Source organism: Prinia subflava, chromosome 11 (assembly GCF_021018805.1).
Source record: "Prinia subflava isolate CZ2003 ecotype Zambia chromosome 11, Cam_Psub_1.2, whole genome shotgun sequence".
NCBI lineage: Eukaryota > Metazoa > Chordata > Aves > Passeriformes > Cisticolidae > Prinia > Prinia subflava.
In genome coordinates this window covers 16608037-16632035 of record NC_086257.1, presented here as the reverse complement: position 1 = coordinate 16632035, position 23999 = coordinate 16608037, and the positions used below count along the sequence as shown (strand labels likewise).

Here is a 23999-nt window from a genome sequence, read left to right as displayed (position 1 = left end):
CAAGATGGCTTTGAAAAGAATAATAAATTACAATATCACTAAATAATTGTTCCAGAGAGGTGTTCATCCAGGCTGTATTTTTGTAGACCATAATAAATCACTGGATAACAGAAACATTATAGCTGATTTCCTAAGCTTATACAGAAGAGTCCTTCCAGAAGGTTTCAGGAGCTGCACCTCTGCACAATTCTGAGTGCTGGAATTGCCACACTGGATGAGACCAGAGCAGCTCAGCCAACAACAGGACCAGAATCAGAGGCTGCAAGGGAAAGCACAAGACGTGGAAGAGACCTGACCCAGTCTGACCCAGCAGCCCATTTCTGGTCTCTTAACATTCAGAGATTGACTCAAATCTTGAACCAACAGTACTAGCAGCCTTTCCAAAGTCTGTAAGAATTAATTCTGACAACTTTGGATATCTTGACACTCATATTAGTATCCAATCTTTTTCCTGAATCTTGCTAAGTAATTTTGCATGACAAACAAATGGAATTTAACCTAGGATAACTGGTAAAAATAACAACTCACTTGATTTTTATCAGATCAGACAATTACTCTCTCTGAAATGAAGAATGAGACTCAAAGATCAACAGATAGAGGCTACTGGGAGGCCAGGGCTGGTCTCCTTCAGCCTTTGGGAGCACACACATGCTAACTTGTCACTCTCCATGGATTTACCTTGGCTGTCCTTTGAAGAAACTCATCTGGGAGAAGCCTGGGATCATTGACCTTGGGTCCATCATCTTGCCTTGTTCTGTGCACACCAGTGACCCCAGCAGCCTTCCCTGCATCAAACACACAGGACTGTTACTGAAGCACATTCTCATGACAAATTTGTCTCTGGCCTTTGCTCTAAAGTACAATACAATATGCACGTAGTAGATTTATTTGAAAGGAAAAAGATCTCTGAGGTGTTGAAATTGCCAAGCAGGAAGTAATTATTATTTCCCTGGACTACAACAGATAGCAGATACATGTTCACTTACCATGAAGGTGTGTTGAAAAACAACAAAAATCAAAATAACTTTGTAAGGAGGACTGTATTAGTCACAATAGAAAAAGTGATAGAAAACAAGTTCTGTTTATTAAATACTAAGGACTAAGAATTTTGTGACATTTCTTAGTTGAAGTCATTAACATTACATAACCAGTCCTCTCCTACATACATTCATTTAATATTTAATTTCCTTTAAAAACATTATGCAGGGTTATAAAATGTGTGTTTATCTTTGAAAGAAACTGAAAAGAAACTGAAATCATACCTAGTAAGTTGACCCTCTTCAGCTGTGGACCAGGCTTATGAAAAATCTTATAGCAGTAATCACTACATCTGACCAAGACCTTCTGTCCCTTGAGATGTGTGGACCAGATACTGATAATATTAAAATTGAGTGTCAACTACTTTCTAGTTTGAAATTTTCAAATATTCAAGTATGTGAGTTTGGGAGCATTATCATTTAATATTCACAAACATTAAAATCCAAAGTGATCTTTGCCATGGAGAAGGCTGGGACTGGGCTGTTCTAGAGCTGCATCCCTGCTGACAGCCTGTGGTTACTGCTCTGTCAGAATTTTTGGGATGGAAGCATCCACGTGCACTTGCCTGGAGGGCTCACGGGAGCTGGCTAACTTTTTCCATTTGTATGGCAATCACATCCATCTTGAGAACATGTGCTGAAATCAGGCCTAGAGTGCTCAAAAGAAATCTTGCTTTCCTGAGGAGAGACCGTGGCACTGACTGCAAGTTTCAAGGGACGAAGCTGTCACTGCTTCTCTTAGAAGACACAAGATAAAGCAACGTTTTGCTGAGGTGTGTACTCCAGGAGGCCAACAGCACTGACCCAGGTGAGAAAGCCTGCAGAAGCACTGTGGTGACACGCAGACCCTGGTCCCCAGATGAGGCCTGTCTGTCCCACAGGGCCCCAGGACAAGGCTGCTGGTGACGTGACCGATGGAGGGGTGGCTGCAGCAGAGCAGTGCCGGGTGTCAGGACTGGCACTCGGGAAGGGGGGACAGTGGCACAGCAGCTTCCCCATGGGTTTGGCTGTGCCCCACCATCACCAGGGCACGTTCACAGATGGCTGTGTCCCCATGGAGGGCCTGCACTGCCTCCAGGCAATGTTACCCCAGCAGTCACTTGACAATGATGGCTTTGCTCTAATGACAAACTGTGGTTCTCATATGCTGCTAATTATCCTCAGCTTTGCCTTCTCATATGCTCTTCCTCTCCCCAGAGATTTTTTCCTAAGTGACTTTACTTTTATCTTCATTGACTTGATAGCAATGCTGAGAGAGAACGAACAGGTATTCAGGGGTTTAAATAAAATTCTACTTTGCTTTAAAAAGCCCCAGCAATAAAAGCATAAAAACCATTTCTGATTCACTTCTATTGAAATGAACTCAGACTTGCCAAAACCAGCATTATTACAGGATAAAACTACCCAGAATTTCATGGTGACAAACAAGGTACAGAAAAAAATTGCTTGTATAATTGTAAGCAGTTAAAAAGTGGGGGATACCAAGGTTACTTCATTTGCTTACCTCCTCTAAGGTTTCTGCCAGCTCAAGGTCATACCAGGCAATCATTTAGCAAAGAATGAAAGCCAGGAGTCATTTTGTTTTCTTATAAATTTTCAAGTGATCAGTTAACAGTTTATGGTGTGCCAATCATAAAGACAGCCTGGGCAAAGAACAAGATGATCTGGAACAAAGGAAAACTGGATGGGGCAGAGGACAAAGGGAAGTTGGGAGCCTTCCAAAGGCCATGCCTCCACGCACACCTGCCACAAGCCCAGGGCTTTACTGGACTGAACTCTCCCCAAGGAACAGCACATACTGGTGGGAAGAGAAACCAGAACTAAACATGTTTAGGAAAAAAGCAAGAGCTGCATTCACGGCTCTCCCAGCATAGCAGAACAGCAGCAGTGACTCAAGGTTCAGCAGGCAAGAATGAAAAAGCAGCCGGAGTCACGTGAGGAACATGTCCTTGTTAGCACTGCCTTTTTTCCACTTATCCTTCCAACGCCCATCGCTCCGAAAAGTCACTTGGAAACTTTCACTGAAGCAGCTTTCTCAGTCAAAAAGAAGCCAGCAGGGATGTCCTGGGGAACTAACACATGCACACATGCAAAAGCACAGGAGCACCAGGATGCAGCTGTCACAGCGAGAACTGCAAACGGGTGGCCAGGCCTTCCTTGGCCTGGGATGAAGAACATTCAGGGCTGGGGCACTGCTCCCCTTCCTGCCAAAAGAGGAGTCCCATGCGAACCCAGTGTCAGAAAGAACCAAATTCCCACCATGGAAGATGATGGAAATTGCCTTTTCCTTCACAGCCAGCATAAAACGAGGGCCTTGGGCTGGCTGGAGAGTGTCTTCTTCAGTGATCTCTCCAATTTCAGCATCGCCCCCAAAGAAATCTGGGATTATGAGAGACTCCAGCAGGCAGGGTCTGGAATCTACAACTACTCCACCAACAGAAAGAAAAAAGGAAGCTAATCCCAGCCATCTACTTCTTCTTACCTATCTTTTTTAACCAAGTTCAGTGTCTTAAATGCCATCACACACACTTACTAAGGATGAATGCTCCTGAAACAAAGGACAGGGAAAAAGAGACATGAGGAACTCTGTACTCCTGGAGCTAAGAGATGTACACTTCCCTATGACTTCCAAAGGAGCAGCTAAGGAGGGGCTAAGTTAAAATTCTGTTGGTACCAGGGCTACATCCAATGTTCAAGGGTCTACAGCGGCAAAGCAGCAGCCAGGAGGAATCCCTGTGACAAATCCTTCAGCTCAGACGGGACAATGACCCAGATCCAGTGTCCACCTGGTTCAATTGTCAAATTACTGCACAGGAACCTCAGTCACAGCAGCAATGATCTGCCATGGCAGTATGGTCCCCAAGTTCCCTCAATACACCTCTGACAGTGCCTCTCCCTCATTACACATCCTCCTCCCTCCAGTAGAGCTGGGCAGGGGGGCAGCAAGAGGGCCCCACTAGAGACTGGTCTAGATCTCAACTGGAGATACAAACATCTCCCACAGCAGGGCAGAGGCATGAAGGCAACCCTAAAAGAGAGTTAACTTGTGAGAGGAGCAGGATTTTGTGCAGGGAAGGTGGGAAGAAACTCCTTGCATTACACCAAACTAAAAAAGAATTATTCTGACCCCTTTACTGCAGTGGTTATCCAATGACCATTCAATATTTCCACCCTAGGCAAAGACATGTTTTCTGAGAAAGATTTACTATGTTAGCTTGGGCAGTACTTCATAAGCTTATCTTACAGTGAAAACACACTTCAGCAACCAGGATCCAGTGAAACTGCATTATAATCTCAGTGTTTTCCTTTCAGCGATTATCTGACAAACCAAAACTGTAATAGTCTTACTTAAAAAAAAATTAGGCACTAGACATAAAAAGCAACTCAAATTAGTTATGTTATTACCAATGAATAGATCCAGGGCACTTGGAATTTGCCTCCCTCTGTAAGAGATCAGTTTAGGCAGCTTCAATACACACTTAGATTTGCCTGACAGGCATTCCTAGGTCAAACATTACTTTTTTTAAAGCCCCCTAAATTTCCTTTTACAATTCAATTACCATTACATTAAAAGGTGGCCAAAGTGGACCAAAAATCATCAGACTAGAATTCTGATTACTTATGACAGATCCAAAATTATTTTCCCTAGGTTTGCATTGGTCACTGTGGAAATTTGCAATTCTGTCCAAAAGGAATACAATTAAAGATGCAATATCCACTTGCAAATGAAAATATATCATAGTTTCAGATCTCAAACACAACTTACTTAAAAAAAAAATCTCCCTCCCTGAATGGAAAAAGCCAAGTTTTTTAAGAAAATAGTTCAATGTTTGCTACTTCAGCTAGAAAAAAAATGTACTTGAGAAGCTGGGTTACTCTACATGGGAGTATTTAAGAATCCCATCAGAAAATACTGTTCTTCAGCTCAGTGCTCAAATACCAGTACAGCTGTAAACCTTTCAGTGGCAAAGCCAACTACTTACTAATGAGGCAAAAACACTTAGGTTCTCTGACGTCTGCTTCAAGGAGCAGTTTTCAGTATATTATGTTTTAGTACCAAATATCTAAGTGGTGTAAAACAGACTGATTTATTAGAAATATCTCCAAGACTGTGTGTCACACGCACAAAGGATGTGTTTTTGCAATTCTGTCTATATCAGCACACAACAGACATTAGGAAATTAAACTCCCTTCAACCCAAAAGTGATACATGTGTAACCAGAGATTTGCTTTGGGCTATGCTATTCTGCTACAATCTTAATTTTTAGGGATAACAAGAAGGAAATGTTGCTATTTAGAAGAAAGTACAAGGACTCTTCATATTCTGCAACTGCTGGTTTCTTGGTACAGAACAGCTTTTTTCTTCAGAACACAACCCTACTGAAAGGTAGGGAACGAGTAAAGTGCTGTTTCACTTAGTACCAGATACTATCCAAAACTAGAATCAATTTTAAACATCCTATAAGTAGGGTCACCTAGGAAAGCATCATGGAAAAAGCAGTACTTTATATTTATACCTCCACACACAGAGCTTTCCACCTGTGATGGAGACAAGACAGGTATTTCACTGAGACAAGACTCTTAGGCCAACAGCCCTGGAATTTAACACATGCAGCCTGTCCAAAATCAGCCTGACAGCTCCCAGTGCGATGGAAGAGGGCTCTGCAGTAAGAAGCAAAGCAGCTCCAAAACACGCAGCACTCCTGAGTTGTCTCCTCACAGAGCTGTGTGTCTAATGAACAGGACTAACCTCCTCAGAGATGTTTATTTTTGAATACTCATTTAAGCAAACTCACCCTGCCACAGCTGTTTATGACTTAACACCTGAGCACACATACCTGCCTGCCCAAGGGCACACTGAAGAGAGGACTGGGGGACTCAGATGATTAGCATCAAGATTTTTGAAGATGCACAGGCAGGAGGAGACCCTCAGAGAGGGAGAGGAAAGGCTTAACAACAGATGTGTGAGCACAGACAAGCATCTGCAGCAGCTGAGCAAAGGCAGTGGGAAGAGGTGAGTACAGCTGGCTCCCTCAGACACGCAAGGCAGCCAAGCATGTAACTATTTACTTATATTTAGCCACCTCCATAAGGAGGGATGGAGGAGATGGCAGAATGATGAGACAAGAGTGTCACTTTTCCTCAGAATCCTCCAAGTCTGATCCACAGCAAAGATCAACATAATTTTGGGAGGCTGCCATGCGGCCCAGCAGATTGGATCGTAGCTGTCGCAGTAGCCACATAACATTACCACAACCACAGCATGGCTACCTCCTCTTGTGTCCTTGAGAAGCAGTCAGTCAGCACAGGGTTGGAAGCCTCATTGCAACTGAATTAAACCTACAAAAAATCAGGTGGTGCTGCAGTCTACTGAAATACAGTTCTATTACATTAATGACAAGCAAAATTAAAATGTTACAAAAAGAATTCCATTGACTATTTTGCCTATTTACTTAATGTTCTTCCTTCCTGCATGTGCATTTTTTCCTAAAGTCTGTGTGTCCAGTATTACTGTTCCATGGAAAATATGTTAGCTGAATGAATCCTAATCTGCTTCATCCTGGAAATCTTGCTGCTAACAATGACCATACTCTGTTTATCTCCACACCCACCATTCACTCTCAGTATCATGTCCTCTCATTTACTTGACCTAAACTTGTAACTCAAAGGAGAAACATAGGTGAACACAGGAACATATGGTAATATGCTGAACTTAATCTAATTCCTGTTACCTAATTGCCTAAGTAATTTATTTTTTCCAGTACTTAAGAAGTCATTTGGGGGTCAAGATAACTTACTAGGGAAGAACAGTGTAAGGAACTTTCCCAACATTAACTTCCATTGCAGGCTTCAGCTTTACAACAAAATAATAACTGGAGTTTTATCAGCCTGTAGCATTTAATCAATGCAACCATAAAGCCCAATTTGTTTAATACCAGTAGAACACTTTTCTTCAATTGCTATACTGTTTATTCTGCTAGAAATGTATGCTGTCATTTAAGAAAAGTTATAGCAACAACCAGAAGAGCTAAATCCAGAGACCCACAAACATGAACTCAGGATAAACTAATAGAGAGCTGTCTCAAGCAGCTGAAACTGCTCCAGCTTCTCTGCTGGCTTTCCAGGCTTCAGCAGAGTGAAACGGATCCGATTTTTGACAGTTCCACCTCAAGGATTTCTATTAAAAGCCATGTAACTGAGAAGATTTCCTGGTAAGCTTTTGCTCTGCTGTGGCCTAGAAATTTTAAGAGCTATGCAGTGGAGATGATCCATCTCCAGAAAGCTGCAGGCTAGGAAAGAACAGTGAAGCTCCTTAAAAGCACTCAGAGCGAACAGGAGCCTCTGAAGAGGAGGGAGAAGAACACTTGTTCCTTCCAGCAGCCAGTGATGTTGGTGGACTCCAAACATGCCAGACTTCACGGCTGCTAAACTGAAAGAAGGGTGAGCCTGAGCAGAGGTTCAGCATGTAATCCAGATTTTTGTTACCATCATTTTCCTACCAGACCTGGCCAAGGAGAGGAATAGCAGTAACTTTCTGAACTCTGCCTGGGCCAATATAAGACACTGGTAACTGCAGGACCCCAGATGGCAGAGGAAGGCACAAAAGGCAAGCAGGCCCCTGTCAAGCTTAAAAGAAGAGAGAGGACACAAAAGCACTACGGGGACATGGAAGTGCATGAGAAGTGCAGAAGTGCAAAACAGAGAGTAATGTCTGCATTACAAGTACATTTTTCTATTTTGCTAGAAAGATCCAAAAACCCTCCCAAGCACTGACTCTAGAACATCATCTGGAGAAAAGGAAGGCTTGATGGCATTATTACACAACCATACAGTGAACTTACCAAACACCACCATCTCAGTTAAACCAAGCAATCCTGAAATACTCAAAATACAGCCTCCAGTCAGCAGCACTGGGATACCAAGCAATTTTAGGTTATCATTTCTGACCTTATCAGGACTACTAGAGACTGACAGTCACATTTGACTTGACAGATATCAACCACTGTCCACCTGGTGAATCCTGAACAGACAGGGAGACATGAGCAAATTCTGCAGCAGCTTCCAAATTCTGTTGGCCCTACCCATTATCCATCGGTTACTTGGTTTGTGTGAGTCTACTCTGCCTGTAAATGAGCTATTTCTGTTCAAACATCATTACATCAAGGCACTGAGCAAGCTTCAGACATTCTCATGTCCAAGCTCTGATTTGCAGTAGTGGAGGTGTAAGTGGAAATCCTGAACAAACACAACTCTCTGATTGCTGCCAGTCCACCAGCTTGATGACTTCCACCCCCATGGGAAGCAGGAGATTTTGTGTATCTGGTGCAGTAAAATCTCCCATGAGAAGAGTTGAAAAAAGCCGAGCAAACGAGTTTGACAAGGATAGCTTTTGGCATAGTGACACTGTTTTACAAACTTTTATTTGAATATCATTTTGCTGAAGAAGGGCTGAGGGACTTTTATGAGTAAAGCTGCCATTCTCATGAGTGCAAGTAGCTGCTACTGTTCAATTGTTGATATTGCTTTATCAGAGAAATCTGATTCCAATATTTAACAAGAGACAGCTCATATTTGTAGGAAATTCATGTGACACACAGTCTGTGTAGGGATACAGCAGTATAAACCATTCTGTACAGAACATTTTGCACTTTTCCCAGGTTGAGAGATACAGAGTTTCCATTTTTATTACATATTGAAATGGAATATAAAGAAAATCCTCCTACTGCAGTGAAAAGTCACAGAAGTAAAGTATTCTAGGTCAGTAGTAAGTGATAAAAGTTACATGACCTCTATTGCAGTAGTCAATGTGAATGAGGATTAAGAAGAAGAATTACAGACCTGGCAAAGGTCATTTTGACTGGTGAATGGGTTCTGTGGACAGTGATGACACAGAGCAAGCTGAAGTCTCAGGGTACAACACAGAGGACTTACATGTCAGTACCAAGCACTACAGGGATTTAATTTTTTCTGTGTACACACTGGTGGTTCAAACTACTACCAAGATGCTGTTGCCTTGTTCTCTGCCCACATTTCAGCAGGGCACAGAAATCCTAGAGGGGGTTTAAAGGACACTACTAAGGGAGCTGAGAAACTTTATTCAAGGTGCTCATTCTTACTTTTTAAGGAAAAAAAAAACCCAGAAAGTAAGTTCAGCATATAGATATTTACACTTTAGAAATACAGCTGAAAATCCAAGAGAAAAACATATTTTCAGCTTGGTAAGACCAAATACCAAAGCTTAACATTTCAGACTTTTCAAAGATGATCTTTAACCCCACTTCTTTGCAAGGAAAGTCCAGATAAGTGGAGCAAACTCGTTTTACCAGGATATCCTCTGGCAGAGTGACACCAATTGTGAACTTCTATTTAAATATCCTTGAGCAAAGCATGACTGACCCACTTTTATGAGCACAAGAAAGTACATGGGCTGAGAATTAGGCTGAATGCAATGGTGTCTTCACTTCCATGGATTTCCCTCTTGCTTATTCCTTCTGGGGACTCAGGAATAGAAAGGCAGGAAGCACAGCTCTCATAACAGCAGCACTTAGTGAAGACAGATCCAACATCTGAGTCAAAGACTTGTGCATAATAACAATTTCTGCCAGTGTGCCCTAAGCACCACAGAGGCACAGGAAATCCATGGTACAATGACTTCAGGGAAATTCAGTCCCTCAAATCTAGGCCATAATCAGTGTACACAATGTTTCATGCTTTAGAGCTCCTGACAGCAAGGGCCAACCCCAAAATTCTTTGCCCCAGCGTGTAACTAGAGATGGAGAGGGTGACTGTGCTCTGAAGAGGAACAGAGCCATGAGAAGGGATGGGACACAGGCCAAGGCAGAAAAGACATCAAAACAGTCTGCACTCCCAGAGTGATCTTATTCAAATGACACGTCTACTTTTATTCTTCATGGTTCATTCTGACCATCGGCATCAGAACAAATGAGCCAGCAGAGATATTGTGCAATCCTACTCCTAGATCAGAAAGGACAAAAGGCATCTTACAATTGAGAGCAGAAAACTGCAGTGCTTGTGTTCATGAACAAAGATTTGAGCACAGTCTCAACCTGGCTCTGGGTTTTTTTCACAGAACAAGTAAAATGTACTTTTGATTTCATTACAGTAGTTATGGATATTTTGCACCTCCAGAAATCTCGTGGGTTTTTTGTTTAGCTTGAATTTTGGGTAGGTCTTTTATATATATATATATATATGGATCTTTTTATAAATATACACATACATGTGCAAATACAGACATTAAGTGTACGTGAGAACATAATAGACAGTTTCTTGATTTTGTTTCATTAATATAGTACCTTTAATAGAATCTTTGGCCAGCTTGAAACCTTCAAAAAATCCTTCCAAAAAACGAAAAAACAGCAGCACTTAGTGAGACTTGTGTTCAATTAAGTTCATCACAAGTGTTCATTTAAGACTTGTGCTGGCCACAGAGAATTCCTCCTGCTTCTTCTGTGCATAAGGCCATGCAGAGGGATTGTGTGATAAACCCTGCAAAGCAATGCTCCCAGGGAAAACAAGTAAAGCACTGGGTTTGATGGATCAGGAAGAAATCCCCTGTAAATCCCAACTTCCACCCACCTCTCTGTTTTACTGCAGTAGCTGTTTCCAGCAGAAGGGGTGTAACATGAAAGAAAAGGCTCACACGCAGGAGGTTCAGCTGGCAGCAGCAGCCAAGCAGCTCTCCCAGGAGAGGCCCAGGTTACCCAAGGATGGGCACCTGCCCTCACCACAGCCCAACCCTCCAATGCTCTCTGCCTCCAACGCTGGCACCACGTTCCAGTGGATGGCCTTAGGAAGCCCAACTGATTTGACCCTCTGAGGTTCAGTTCTGCCTTCAAAAAGCATATATTTGGTGCTTTTTAAAAACCATTTGGAGCCACACCTGTGAAGGCTGAATTTGGCAGGATTTTTTCTTTTTTTCATGACAGTTATCAGTGATGCTAGAATAATTATAGCTGTTTTCCAGGCAAGACTGAAAATCTGGGTAAGTGATGATATGAGAAATTGTATGAAGGACAGGAAACAAGCCAAAGCAATCATCAACTACTCAAAAACACCTTCAGAAAAATCAGCATTGTAAACTTTATACATATAAAAAAGGGAGGGTATTAAAAAGCAGACAAAGAAGAAAATAGGGAAAACTCCATATGGGTTATATGGCTAAAGAAGCTGTAGCAAATATTAAAAGAGGTGATAGCAAAACACAAACTCAGTAGAAATCTAACTGGCACATCCACACCAGCCACAAGGCCTGTTAAGGATGAACATGGAAAGGCCTTGAAAACAAAAGAAAACAGCTGGCTTAGGCAACTGCAGTGGAAAAGTTGGATTTCAACTGTGCAGACAGTAAGCTGATCTCACATTTGTCCTACAAATATTCTCCAGAGACAGAACCAAATGGCAAAACCCACTCTGATGGCACAGATTTTGAGAGATGACTTGATAACTTCCAACACAGGTCACTCCAGAGCATCTCAAGGAACTATGATGCACCAAATAAAAAAACCCAACTCTCATCAAGTCTTTAAACTAAAGCACAGTTGTACAACTAAAGTAAAATACTGGCTCAAGCCTGTATTTATTTTAGATACTGGTATCAAACTAGAATGTACTTCTACAATGTTTAATTTGGCATTGCTATCAGGAGCAACACAGATGCACCAGACACAACACATGACTCAGGAGAATTGTTGAGTCAAAGTGGCCCAGTGGTGTGCAGCTGCAATAGACTGCAAAACAGCTGGGGTTAAAAACCACCTGTGTAAAACATAGACAAGATGAGTAACTCTCAAATCAAGCTGTATCCTGGAAAGGAATGGAATAAGATAGGTGTTGGTTCATGTGCCTTGGCAGGAACGCAACAGTGGACATACCCTGAAGGAAACAGCATCACAGACTGGTAAGGTGGCAGCTCCATTCATGAGGTGAAATCAATGCTTTGTCATAAAAACTACAACACTTCCATTCAAATATGCTTTCCTGTTTTATTAACAGATGGATGTGAAAAATAGAAGTCTACCAACAGTACAGGCAGGGGTCTGCGCATCTTCAAACATCTCAGGGAAACACGAGGTGTTAAATAGGACAGCTTTATAACCACCACCAAGATTTGTCAGAGTCCAACAACTACTGAGGTCCCGAGTTACTGCTGCCTTTTCTGGACAGCTGGGGCAAGCAACAGGAACACAGCAGGATATCTGTCCCGGGAAACCCTTCATGAGCAGCTGAAGGCACATGTTAAATGCACCAATTGTCAGAATCCTTTCAACACACAGCTCTTCAGGAAGGGATTTAATACTAGAAAAGACATGTAAAGAGCTGCATAAGCGTTAGTTTTGGGACGGGGGAGCCTATTTTATTTTGCCCTAAGCAACACTTGATGGCTTGGATGGAATTCAGATTCAGAATAAAACAGGTCTGCCTTCAAAACAGATCGCATAATTGGCTTTAGGTTTTAGTGCAATTTTCTTTTTAAACAGACCAAATCTTTAAGTTGCTCATAACTCAACTGTTTGAAAACAGCAACAAACTTAACTGCCCCCAAGGAAATATATTCTTATCCCCAAACTGAGACACATAGATTGGCCAGCCAAGCTGAAAGGAAGGAAACCACTACAGCAGCATCTTGAATTAAACAGCAACCAGCAGTCCCCAGACAGCCCCGAGAATTGCAAATCTAAAGGTGTAACTTCTGTTTCGCAGATTTACTTTGCACCAATCAAAACCACATAAACCCCAACCATTAATATCCATTTATAACCATGAAGACAGTTTAGCAGAAAGGAAAAGAAGTGATAAGGCATTAAGCTTTTATGCCTGTATTTTATATCGCGCAGCAAAGCGAGGCAACCAAGTAACTTCAATGGTTTGCTCGAGTAAAGGCTGAAAATCAGCAATCTGATCTACTCACCCTTTTCACCAGTATCCAGGGAAAGTTTCTTAATGTCATCAGTCAACATATCCTGCAAGTGGTCTTGTCCATGCTCTGCATCATTATCATCAAATTGAGCTTCTATAATGACATCCGGACTTTGAGCATCGCCTTTTGCTGTCTCTTGTGGAATGCAAGTCCCCAACATATCCTCAGGGACGTCTGATTCATGTGTGACTTCTGTTTCTTTGTCACTACCATCTGGCTTTATTACCTGAAGGAGCAGGGGATTAAAAAAACAGAGGCAAGCTAAATCACTGGACTGAAGAAAGAAAACATTATCTTTCCTTTTTCATTTGCATCCCCAAGGAGCTGACAATGAATTGTGGGTGGCTGGTGGCACACTGCAATTGCCGTGTAATTAGCCACAGATATTGCACAATCAAAAGAGGTACCTCAGTAGGATAAAGACTGGAACGGCATAGCTTTTGCAATACCTCAACTGTGACAATAATGTATCCAAAGTGTATCTAGAGCATAACCATACAGTTCCTGCCAAGCCTCTAATCAGCTCTGCAGAAGTTAGGAGTAAACACAGGCAGGGAGGAGGATACACTACAATTTAATAGGTTGCTTAGACCATTGTTCACCAAGATACACTAATCATCCCAGGACGTCCCAAAACTTAAGCAGTTCCAGTGAATGCTGGGATCATGTCAAAGCTCCTCCACGCAATTAGGAACAGACTGAAAAAGCAGAGATTAGAGAACATAGTGCCCTGTGACCTGTGGAAGAACTAGACTGTGGCAGCTGGCTAAGGCACCAAGCTTTACATTTATTTTAGCCTGTGTTCTTATTGTTAAGAGCACTCTGTAATTGCCATTACTTACACAAATGTCTAAAATTACTGAAGAAGAGCCCAGCTCCCAGTGAAGCAGACACCAGGCCTCGATGGCATCCCTCACTGCATGTGACAGAGGCAGAAACTGCTCCAGCTCAGGACATAATAACCAAAGGGGTTGATACCTTGGACACACAAGCCTTTACCCACATCTCTCATGCAACCAACAGTGAGCTGCAAACACCTACACAGCTGGAGAACCTAGATCCAGGTTTCAGTTTCCAAAATATTTGTTTCACTCAAGCTAGGGTACTCCAGAGTGAGATGAAAATCAGTACAGAGTAAGAAATAACCTACTAAGCATTAAAATCACCAAGATACTGGGTGACTCCATTCCAATGCCCTCCCAGGACTGAGCTCCCCTCCAGCTGGTGCTGGTGTTTGCCATGCAGGTAATTCCCTGGAGATGCTCCTCCAAGGTCACCATTCCTTAGCATCATAACCCAGTACATGACTGGAGCAACTCATGCCACCAGCAAGGTATGTGAAGGGTCCTTTAAAAAATGCAATAAAACAAGAGAAACAACATTTTGGTAACATACTTTATATGATCCATATAGTTGCTAGAAATAAACATAGATAACCTCAACAGGTGCTACCTGAAGGCAACTGTTCCGAGCAAGGAAATGTAAGTCAAAAAAGCTCCACAAATTATTCTTTAGTAACTAAAAAGCAAATGAATAAAAATCAGACCTATACAGGGAACACTTCTACAGCTTTGCATACAAAGAGCTACAGTGATGCTTTCAGGCAGTATCCATTTCTTTGTAGGCTTTTCACAATACATAACAGAAATAAAATCAATTTTTAAATGGGGCTGAATTCAAGTCTGTAAAAATAAAAAATTCAAATGAAATTGCTTTGAACTCTTGTTACCTTTTGTGACTCTTCTTTCCATCTTTATTTTCATTTTTTAACATGTATATAATTTGTTACCATAGCAGATTTTGACTCAAACATTAAATTGTGACAAAAAAGGGGAAAAGTCTGGCAAGGTGGGAAAATGGCTGATTATTAAACCTGGCTACATTTGGTACATAAAATACTGACACACAATGGTCTGGGCAAGAACAGTCTATTAGATTAGAGAGCTGACAAGGCTCCACACGCTAGTGACCCTGCCAGTGTACCTATCCAAAAAGAAAACCAGTGTCAACAGTAACGTTTGGACCCTACCATGGTCAGATGTAGATGTATTCAGCTCTTAAATTTCAATAGCACCAGATGTGTGCAAGTGTGCAACTGCATCAGGAGTTCATTTCCTTCAACCCCTTCAAGTTTTGCCTGCATTTTTTTTCTCTCCCAGTCTTTCTTTGGAGAGTGTAAGATGTGGTTTGGGTAGTAATTAATGTTTTCTATGTATAAAGCAGCAAACAACATCAAATATATCTTAAGACAAAAAACAGTTCTCTAAAGATGTGGCACTGGAAGGGTTGTGCTTGAAGAGTTTATGTGGTTATTAAAGCAGGCAGGAGATACAGATTTCATTTTAAATGCTAAAATCACTGTGCTTCCCCCAAGCTAGAGGACACACACTGCTGCCACCAGCAGCACGATACTCCAGCTGTGACTACCTAAATCCCCAGTCACACATTTCCTTATGGATTTGCAAAAGGATTTTTCAGTAAAGTTTTCCAGAGTTCACAAAATCATAACCTCCACACAGAGTAGATCAGCAAAATGTCCAGATGCTGGCAAGCCTGGGCAATAGGATTTGTTTTCTTTTTATGGCCAAAACAGATCATTTAGGCTGACCTCATACATAACAGAGCAGGGAATTTCACCCAAGATTTCTCATATCACACCAAAATTTAGGGAAGCTGTACATCACAAGATTCAAAAGCTGCGTAAGACTTTACAAAATCAGGAGCTCAGTTGGATACAATTACTCCATTTAAGAGGACCAGAGGTGCTGGCCAACATGAGCTCATCACCCAAATTCCAAAGAGTAGGGTCCTTCTGTCTATGAGCAGCAGAAAATCCAACCATGACATATTAAGCATTTCTTACAAGTGGCATCTCAGACTCAAAAATTTGATGATATTGCACTCTCCTGTTCCTTCGAACATTATTGCAGCTCATTCATGGATAATGCACACAGCTAGAACAGGTCAGTTTTGATCAGAGACACAGAGTAAAGCAATTACACAATTGGCTCAGTCCATCATGTAGTCATATGTGGAGTAAAGAGTTCCATTCCCTGGCAATGCAGCTGACTCTGCATGGACCTAGAAAAATAGGATCCCCCCTTGTTACATATGCATGAAATGTATGACCCCCACTAACACACAAACGTCATTGGAGGCCCTTAAAGGACCTCAACTTCCTGATCTGGGAAGTAAATTGTCAACCTTATGGTTGTTATTTTTACATACTCTTTAATGATAATTTAAAACAAGTTTTAATAAACATTTTGAGGAAAGTCAATTGTTTGTTTTAATGCCTGATCCTGAAGACAGGATAAGTTTTCTTTCAGCTTAAAACAGACATCTATCACCAAAGAGACAAAGTTTAGGTCAGAGCTGCTGGTCCTCTCTGCAGTTGAGCCTCAGTTAAGCAACAAGTCTCAGAAACAGGTTAAAAGCAGTTATTTCAAAAGGAGGACAGCTGAAAACAGGGGCTTTGGACCAAATTACCATCCCCTCGTTAAAAGGACCGTTGCTACCACAACACTAATACAAACACCACATTTCATACCAGTGCTGTGAACACCTGCATCTATTCACCTCCCAGCTTTTGCCATATTAAACAGGCTTCACCTAAAAGCTGGTTCCCTGATGTTCCCTCACGAGGGAGTAGGAACGGAGCCTGGCTAACACGACGATGCTGTCACAGCTCATACACACATACTAGAGCCAAGCTACCATAAATATTGTGAGGAAGAGCTTTGCTTTTCTGAAAAGAGTAACCAAACAAAGGCTGGCTCACTCTAGCTCCTTCTTGGATAAAGAAAGGATGGCACTTGGAAGAAAAGAAACACCTGTCCCAAGCATCCTTCCTTCTTTTCATAATTCCAAACACACCAAACAGTACCGGGAAGACAATAACTCAGTAAAAGTGACTAGTCTCAGCAGGAGCAGTTATGGCATTACTTTTAAAATAACAATAATGTTGTACTCAGGAGGTTTGCTGTGGTTTGGGATTGGATTTTTTTTATTACAATCTTTTAATTCTAAATCACTGGAAACGCTTGCTAACAGCCCCCAGGATAGCTATTTTATATTAACAGCACATTATAGTTTACGTTTCAGACATCACATTGGATGCAATAATCATACAAACATCCATATTAAAATCTCTCCCTCTTGATTAGAAAAAAACTACTTGTTCCTCCCCAATGGACGCTGTTGTTCCCAGATGTCACACACAGTTTTGTCACAGCAGTCACTACTAATGCCATCCTGCTTGTGGATTCAAAGGGTAAATGATCTGAGTACACAAAGGCTTCTTGGAAATAGTGACTTTTTAGAATCTGCTCTGACTTGCACCCACTGCAGAAAGTGAGAAGTGGGAAAGAAACAAGTCAAATCTAAGGCTTGTGTTTTGAAAACAAAATATTGAGACAGATCTTCAGTGTGGCCATCAAACCTGTTGAGAGCCCAAAGCCATCTTGCTTGCTCACCCCAGAATCCTGCAACTCCTCTGCTCAGGCTAACCTGCAAAGTGAGTTTTTACTGCAGAGTTAATTCAAATAATCACACTGAACATCCATGTTTAGTTCAACCTGAGCAGAAAGCACTACATCCAGGTTTGTCAGGCAGCTGCACAAGAAACAGAATTAACTGTAGAAAAACCCCCATATCTCAAAACAGCCACCTCAACTCACAACTTCTTTCTACATCTACCAATAAACCTCATTCCTGAGCTCATCATCTCACTCCTGTTCACTCATCTCTCTGTGCTTCAGGCTGTGCCAAAGCAATCCAGGTTACAGCATGTTCCCTCCAAGTCTATCTGAAGCCCTTCTCCTACCATCTTGCACAAATAACCAGAAAAACAAGTGGAAAAGCATCAACAAGGAAAATTCTCAAGACTGACCTTTCTGAATCCTAAAGCAAAAACAAGAACTGTCTCCTCACCATGTATTTCCACTCCCTATCTGGTCTCTGACCTGTCATTTGTCTCTGAAGCTCCCCATTCCTGTTCCCTGGCCCTCATCCCACACCTACAGTCTGCTTCCATGTTTATCTACACCTTATTTTCACTGACCAGGAGACAGCTGCCTCTGCCCCTGTCTCTCCTCAAGTCTACTCCTGCCTTCACAGCCCCTTCCTGCCACTTCTCTGTGGTCTCCCTGGCCCCATCTCTCCCAAACCTTGCTCTTGCTGCCTGTAGGATGCACAGTCCTGGGATCAGGACCAGGACCTTTTCAGCTGGTTCTCCTAACAGGATAAACAGCCCCATCTGTACAAACCTGCCTTTTGTACTCTCTAACAACTGCTGAGAAGCAGGAAAACTGCTGAGTACCCTGCTCAGCACAGGTACCCCAAATGTCATGGATCAACCACTGCTGAGGGTAACAGAGTCAGAGATATGGGGAAGGACAATGATTCCCTTGATTTCCTTGATTCCCTTGCAGGGAACACTCTGCCATTTGTAGGCAAGCCAACCCTGTTGGGAGTCACCACCTAAGAGCTGGGTATTGCTACAGCCGGATCAACAAACTTGTTCCACACTTTCCACTCCTGCTGCCACCCCCGGGATTTGATTTGGTGCTAAAAAAACAGCCTCTATTTTCAGAATTCCTCCTTATATTGCACTGACCTTCCCACACACATTTCCCAAGGCACACAAGTCCCTGGAGCAGAAGTGATACAGCAAACACCTCCTCTCCCAGCTTCCCAGCCCACATGCTATTCTATATAGCAAGATGTTGTCACACTTAAAGCACTGACAAATCCTTAGCCATAGCCCATCTCTCAAGTGAGAAAAGTTTGACCCCAGAGAAGCACAAAAATTCACTTCAGCACCCAGCCTTTAACAACACCCAGCTATCAACCTGCCCCTGCAAACTCACAAATTTCAAAGAAGCACAAAAAGCTTCTTCATCTCCTACCAGCAAATTCTTTTCATAAAAGAGGCCCTTAAAACTGGCAGCTTCCCTGCTGGACCCCAGCGAAATGTTCCTTGTACCTTGGGTCTTTGTATTGCCTGCTCCTCACAAGACCTCCCACTTTGGTGCATCTCATGAGCTGTGTGTTGCACTCCAGGCCACAGCGAACTGGAAACAAGAGTGCAATGCACAGGGCCCAGCTCTGAGGTTGCCAGAACATATTGGTTTGAAACATCACAGAAAATATTCGGCTCCATATTTTCAACAGTAGCCAGGAAGAAAATGCATGGAACAGTTTTGAGAACTGTTTTTCAAAAGTCATTTAAATCAAATTATGCCCCTTCCACACCGGCAGCAAAACCCTCTCTACTAACTGGAACTGGTTTTCTTTTCTTGTGTGTGTGTTCTTTTCTTTTGGGTTTAACTTTTCTTTTTTTTTCAAAATCTGTCTCCCAGCCATCTTTTTTCTGGTAATGTGCACAGGCACTGCAACACTACAAGAATGGGTGCCAGGACAAAACCTATGATGCACAGTCCCTAGAATAAATCACTCAAGAGGGGTAGATTAAAAGAAGAGAGCAACATAAGGTTACACATTCAAAGGTATGATTCTGTGAAATCCCTGCATTTTCAGCAAATTAGTGCAAAAAGATACCCAGTTTGCATCTGATGTAAAGAACCAGACAGGCTTCTGGATCATTTGCAACTTCAAGACAATACCATGAATCAATACATATTTTTAAAAATGCAATAATTACACAGAGCTCGCATGTAATCAGAAAAGAATCTACTTGTGCTGAGTGTGTATCATTTGAAAGCTGCAATGCCAAGCAAATCCACACTGTTGGCTTGCACAAACCCAAGTATTATCCATTACTGCCTTTTTTTTTTAAACAATACAAGCATGTATGAAAAACACATTTCCTGGAAACAATGATACTCTTTGAAGATTTATTCAACATTTCACAAACCAAACAAGCCTGTACCCGCACGTGCCCGTAAGAAAGTGGGCTGACAATGCAAACTAATCAAAAAGTACTGGAAGGGCTATCCAAGATATTTGCATACCTATACTTCCCAAGGGTTTGAAGTTTTCTTCAGAACTGTATAAAAACTATTTCCCATGTGTCTAAGAAAATCTCTTACTGATCAACACTTTATCTCATCAAGGCAGGAAACAAACAAATCAACCAAGCATCTACATGTTGGGGCTGATACCTTAAGCCCCTCACTTGCAGTTTCTGTTCCTTTTCATTGGGCTCTAAGTGCCAGCTCCCAGGGGTCTCAGCCCCATGCATGTTGGGACACACTTTCAAAGCCCAGAATGGGACACCTGGGACAAAACATATACTGTTCAGGAAGTGCACAGGGGCCAAGAAAAGCAATAGAAATTTCCACAGTTAACTTGCATTACTGGTTGCCAGTAAGCCTCTTATTATGAAAACCCATAATTGGAAACTGTCATATTACAGAACAATTTATGGAAGTTTTCGGACTATGTATGACCCAGTGGGAATTTCCTTTGACTGCTGTGTTCCATCAGCCCAGGTCTGCTTATTTATTCACACAGTGGGATAAGAGCATCAGGAAGCTAAACAAGTCATTGCTGAAGCGTCACTGAGACTCCCACTCCAGAAGTGCTCCAAATAGTTCTTCATTTCTTAGCCTGTCCAGTCATCCATCTTCATGGCTGCATTCAGTCAACTGCTGGACTGCCCTGTCTTTATTTCTTTTCATCTTCTGCAGGAATATTCTTGCACTTGTTTTGTGTTCCACTGCTCCTCTGAGGATATGGAAGGCAAAACGCAGCTGCTCTGGGCTGAGTGCATCCCACTACACCCGTCTCAACCCCATTAAAAGAGCTTGCCAAAATTAGTTCCTACTCCTATGGTCTCTACCTTGTCACACCAGGGAAACTGGCATCTGCATTAATTTCTAAATCAGATTTCAATTGGTTGTTCTTGGCTCCAGCCAAGAACAACAGCCTCCCCCAATGCCAGCACGGTACTGTTAAAGTCACCCGCACAAACCACCCAGTGCTTCCTTTGCAAATACTCAGGGTTTGATGTGAAGGTAAGGAGATCTGCTAACAGGTGATGGAGACACATTCCAGGAAACTTTTAGCAACAGGAGACTGGAAATCCACTTCAACACTATATTTTCCATGCAGGAGCCAGGAGGTACCACCTGACAGAGTGGTTCTAACTATGAGCAGCTCCATCCTCTAGGAAATGGACTGAGCCATAGCTGTACCTGTGTTTTGCCATGCTGCACTGCTGCCACTTCCAGTCATGCATGGCAAGACCATTATGAATCCAGTACCTTCCCCATCACCCCAGGGCAGGCTGGACAAGGTTCATGCTCAGGGGAAGCTGTGGCAGAACAGGGGCAGCCAGGCTGAAGAGGATCACCTGCAGACAAAAGGAACTGGAGGAGATAATCCCTGCAAGCATGGTAAGTGGAGGAAAAGAAAAACAGTTGATTCACTGGAGATTAAAAGAGAACAGCTTCCTCAGCTGTTGAGACCCTCAACAGTTTCTGTGTCCCTTTAAAGTTGTTTCTGAAGAGAAGACAAGCTGTGAGGCAAATGTACTCCTTCACTTGACTTGATATCAGTAAATTCTGACCCTGGACAGAATCCCACTGCAATACAGACCACCAAGGGACTATGGAAGAGAAGAAGATGACAACAGTACAATTTTGCTCAAGGATTCCTGCAAATACACAGGCTGGGTTTTCAAACTGGGATGGCTCATCTGTGAGCTAAAACTGCTACAAGTCCATTTATTTGGGCAAGGAGTCTTTCAATGCCTAGTTAGAAAGTGCAGGTGGGACTGATTTCATATTAAATCACTATTACTGGCAGGAAATCCCAGGGTTCCATATCGATCTTAGACTTTCAACAAGTTCCTAACAAAGTACATACGGAAAGTAATCCTGCTCAAGGAAAATAATCCTGCTCTCAGTTGCCTGTAACTTTTGGAAACTCACTCAAGCCAAGTTGCCCAGTTAGCAGCACTTGACACTGTGCTAGGCAGAGCTGCACACTCTGTCCTGGAGATGTTGCACCTGAATTTCACACAGCTGGCAAGGCAAAGTCCAAGTGTAAAAAGAAGGCTGAAAATAGCAAAGTATGCACATATGGTAAGGCAACAAACACAAATACCTGAACAATTTTCACATATTAAGCATTTATTAAGTATTTAGGTCACTCTGCTTCATAGCTATTAAAGAAGAGCATGCCAGAAAACCACACATTAAGTAGCTGGGGGAGGCAGGTGTCCCAGGAAAAAGTGAGGGCGTATTTCCCCACTCAGAAAATGGGGATGATATTTGGTTTACATGCACAGGTGAAGATTAATGTTTTCAAATACCTCAAAGCATTACTTCACTCTTGAGGTCTTATCAGAAACAATAACACATCAGTTATGTTTCTACAAACAGAGCGAGGCTCTCTCTCTTCTTCCCACCCAAGGAACCAAGGCTTAACCACAGACCATGTTCAGGGTTTCAGCACCCCAGATTTCACAGCAGGAACTCACATAATTAAAGACCAGCATTAGTTTATTTACAGCTGCTGCTTGAAATCAAGACCAAATAGAAACAACGTCACATGGCTCTAAAAACTAAAAACCAATTATTTTTTATGTTGTTGCGATAAAAGAATTATTCTTATTTCCACACACAAGGCTAACAGGCTCATCACTAAACACAGTAATTATTGAATTCCTATTTAAAGATGACCTGAGACATCATTCAGTTGTATCACACCTGGAAATATCATTAAAACATATGCAAAATCATGAATGACTCCACAGTTATAACCATAGCATAGCTACCTCCTCATAATTTTCAGGCACTTGCTAATAAGAATTTTTGGCTATTTGGTTATGCATGCCTTTCCAAAATTAGTTCATACCTTGGACAAAATATTTAAAACCAAAATTTTAACTAATTTAGATCTAAATTATCTGATTCCAAAATGTTTATATAATCGTCTATTTTAATTAGAAAAAACCCTTCCAGTTTTCATAAAAATTTATTCACTGAACTTGCCTCCAGCAGCAAAACTAGTTCACCAAGGTGTTCTCCAGAACCTTTCTGTGTGGTTTTTTTCTTATTATGCATCTTCATCAATAAACACACAATAGCAATGGTGCGAAAAACCCAATTTCTTGTTAAAAGTGAGCACAAAACCTGCCACAACAGAAGACATTCTAGAAATAAAGGCACAAGAGCACCATCATTGGTCTGTCTCCAGGGAATTAGTATGTCTGCCTATTCCTGCTGGAAGGCACAAAAACACCTTCCAAAAGCACAGCTTCCACACACCCCTATCCTATCTCTGATAAAATGCACCCCTGATAAAATGCAGGGTTATTTGTTTTTCAGTTGTGCTCAGCTGCCCCAGTCAGAACCAGGCACACAATGCTGAGTGGTGCACCAAACCATACACATCAGGGATGCTCAACAGAACTTTTAGGAAGCTTCTGTTAAAGACAAAGCACATCAACAAAGGGGAATAGAGGAGCACAAGGTGACACAAAGATTGTATTCGAAGGGAGCCCATCTTAATGGAAGTTAATGCAAACTAGGATCTCAAGGCATACTAAAGATGAGTGATGCTCAACATTTTGCTGAGGACTCATATTGCTGCAGTGTTTTTTCTTCTTCCAGTGAAAACAATCAGTATCACCAGGTTTCCTCCTGAAATGGGGCAGGGAATGACTGCTGGCATTTGCGTCATCACGATCTGCTCACATTACTCAGTGACGAATCTCATTAACCAGCAGCACCTCAAGCAAAAAGTCTACAGCTCAGTTTGTTTGCATTTACCTTTAGCAACATGGCACGCCTCATTAAATTTTTAAGCAGTGTTTATTAGAAGAGTAAAACGCATCAGCATCCACCATCAGGTTCCTCAGCTTATTTTCATGACGTCAATATTCAGATTTATTTAATCCAGTGAAAATATACATTGATTGAACATGGTCTCAGAGCATCTCCTGCACCACTGAAAAATGGAGTAAATCAGAATGGCATATTTTTACTGTTTTCCTTCAGAAATAGATTTACCGTCACCCTAAAAAAGCCCTTCCCAGTGGTGGGAAGGGC

General features: G+C 42.0%; 1 protein-coding gene across 1 annotated transcript in view; it reads right to left on the bottom strand.

Moving 5' to 3' along the window:
• DIS3L2 (DIS3 like 3'-5' exoribonuclease 2) overlaps positions 1-23999 on the bottom strand; it is a 180675-nt gene that overhangs the window by 111577 nt on the left and 45099 nt on the right. The window contains 2 exon segments of the mRNA XM_063408228.1: positions 679-785; positions 12970-13204. Coding sequence (XP_063264298.1) covers positions 679-785; positions 12970-13204 — 342 coding nt within the window.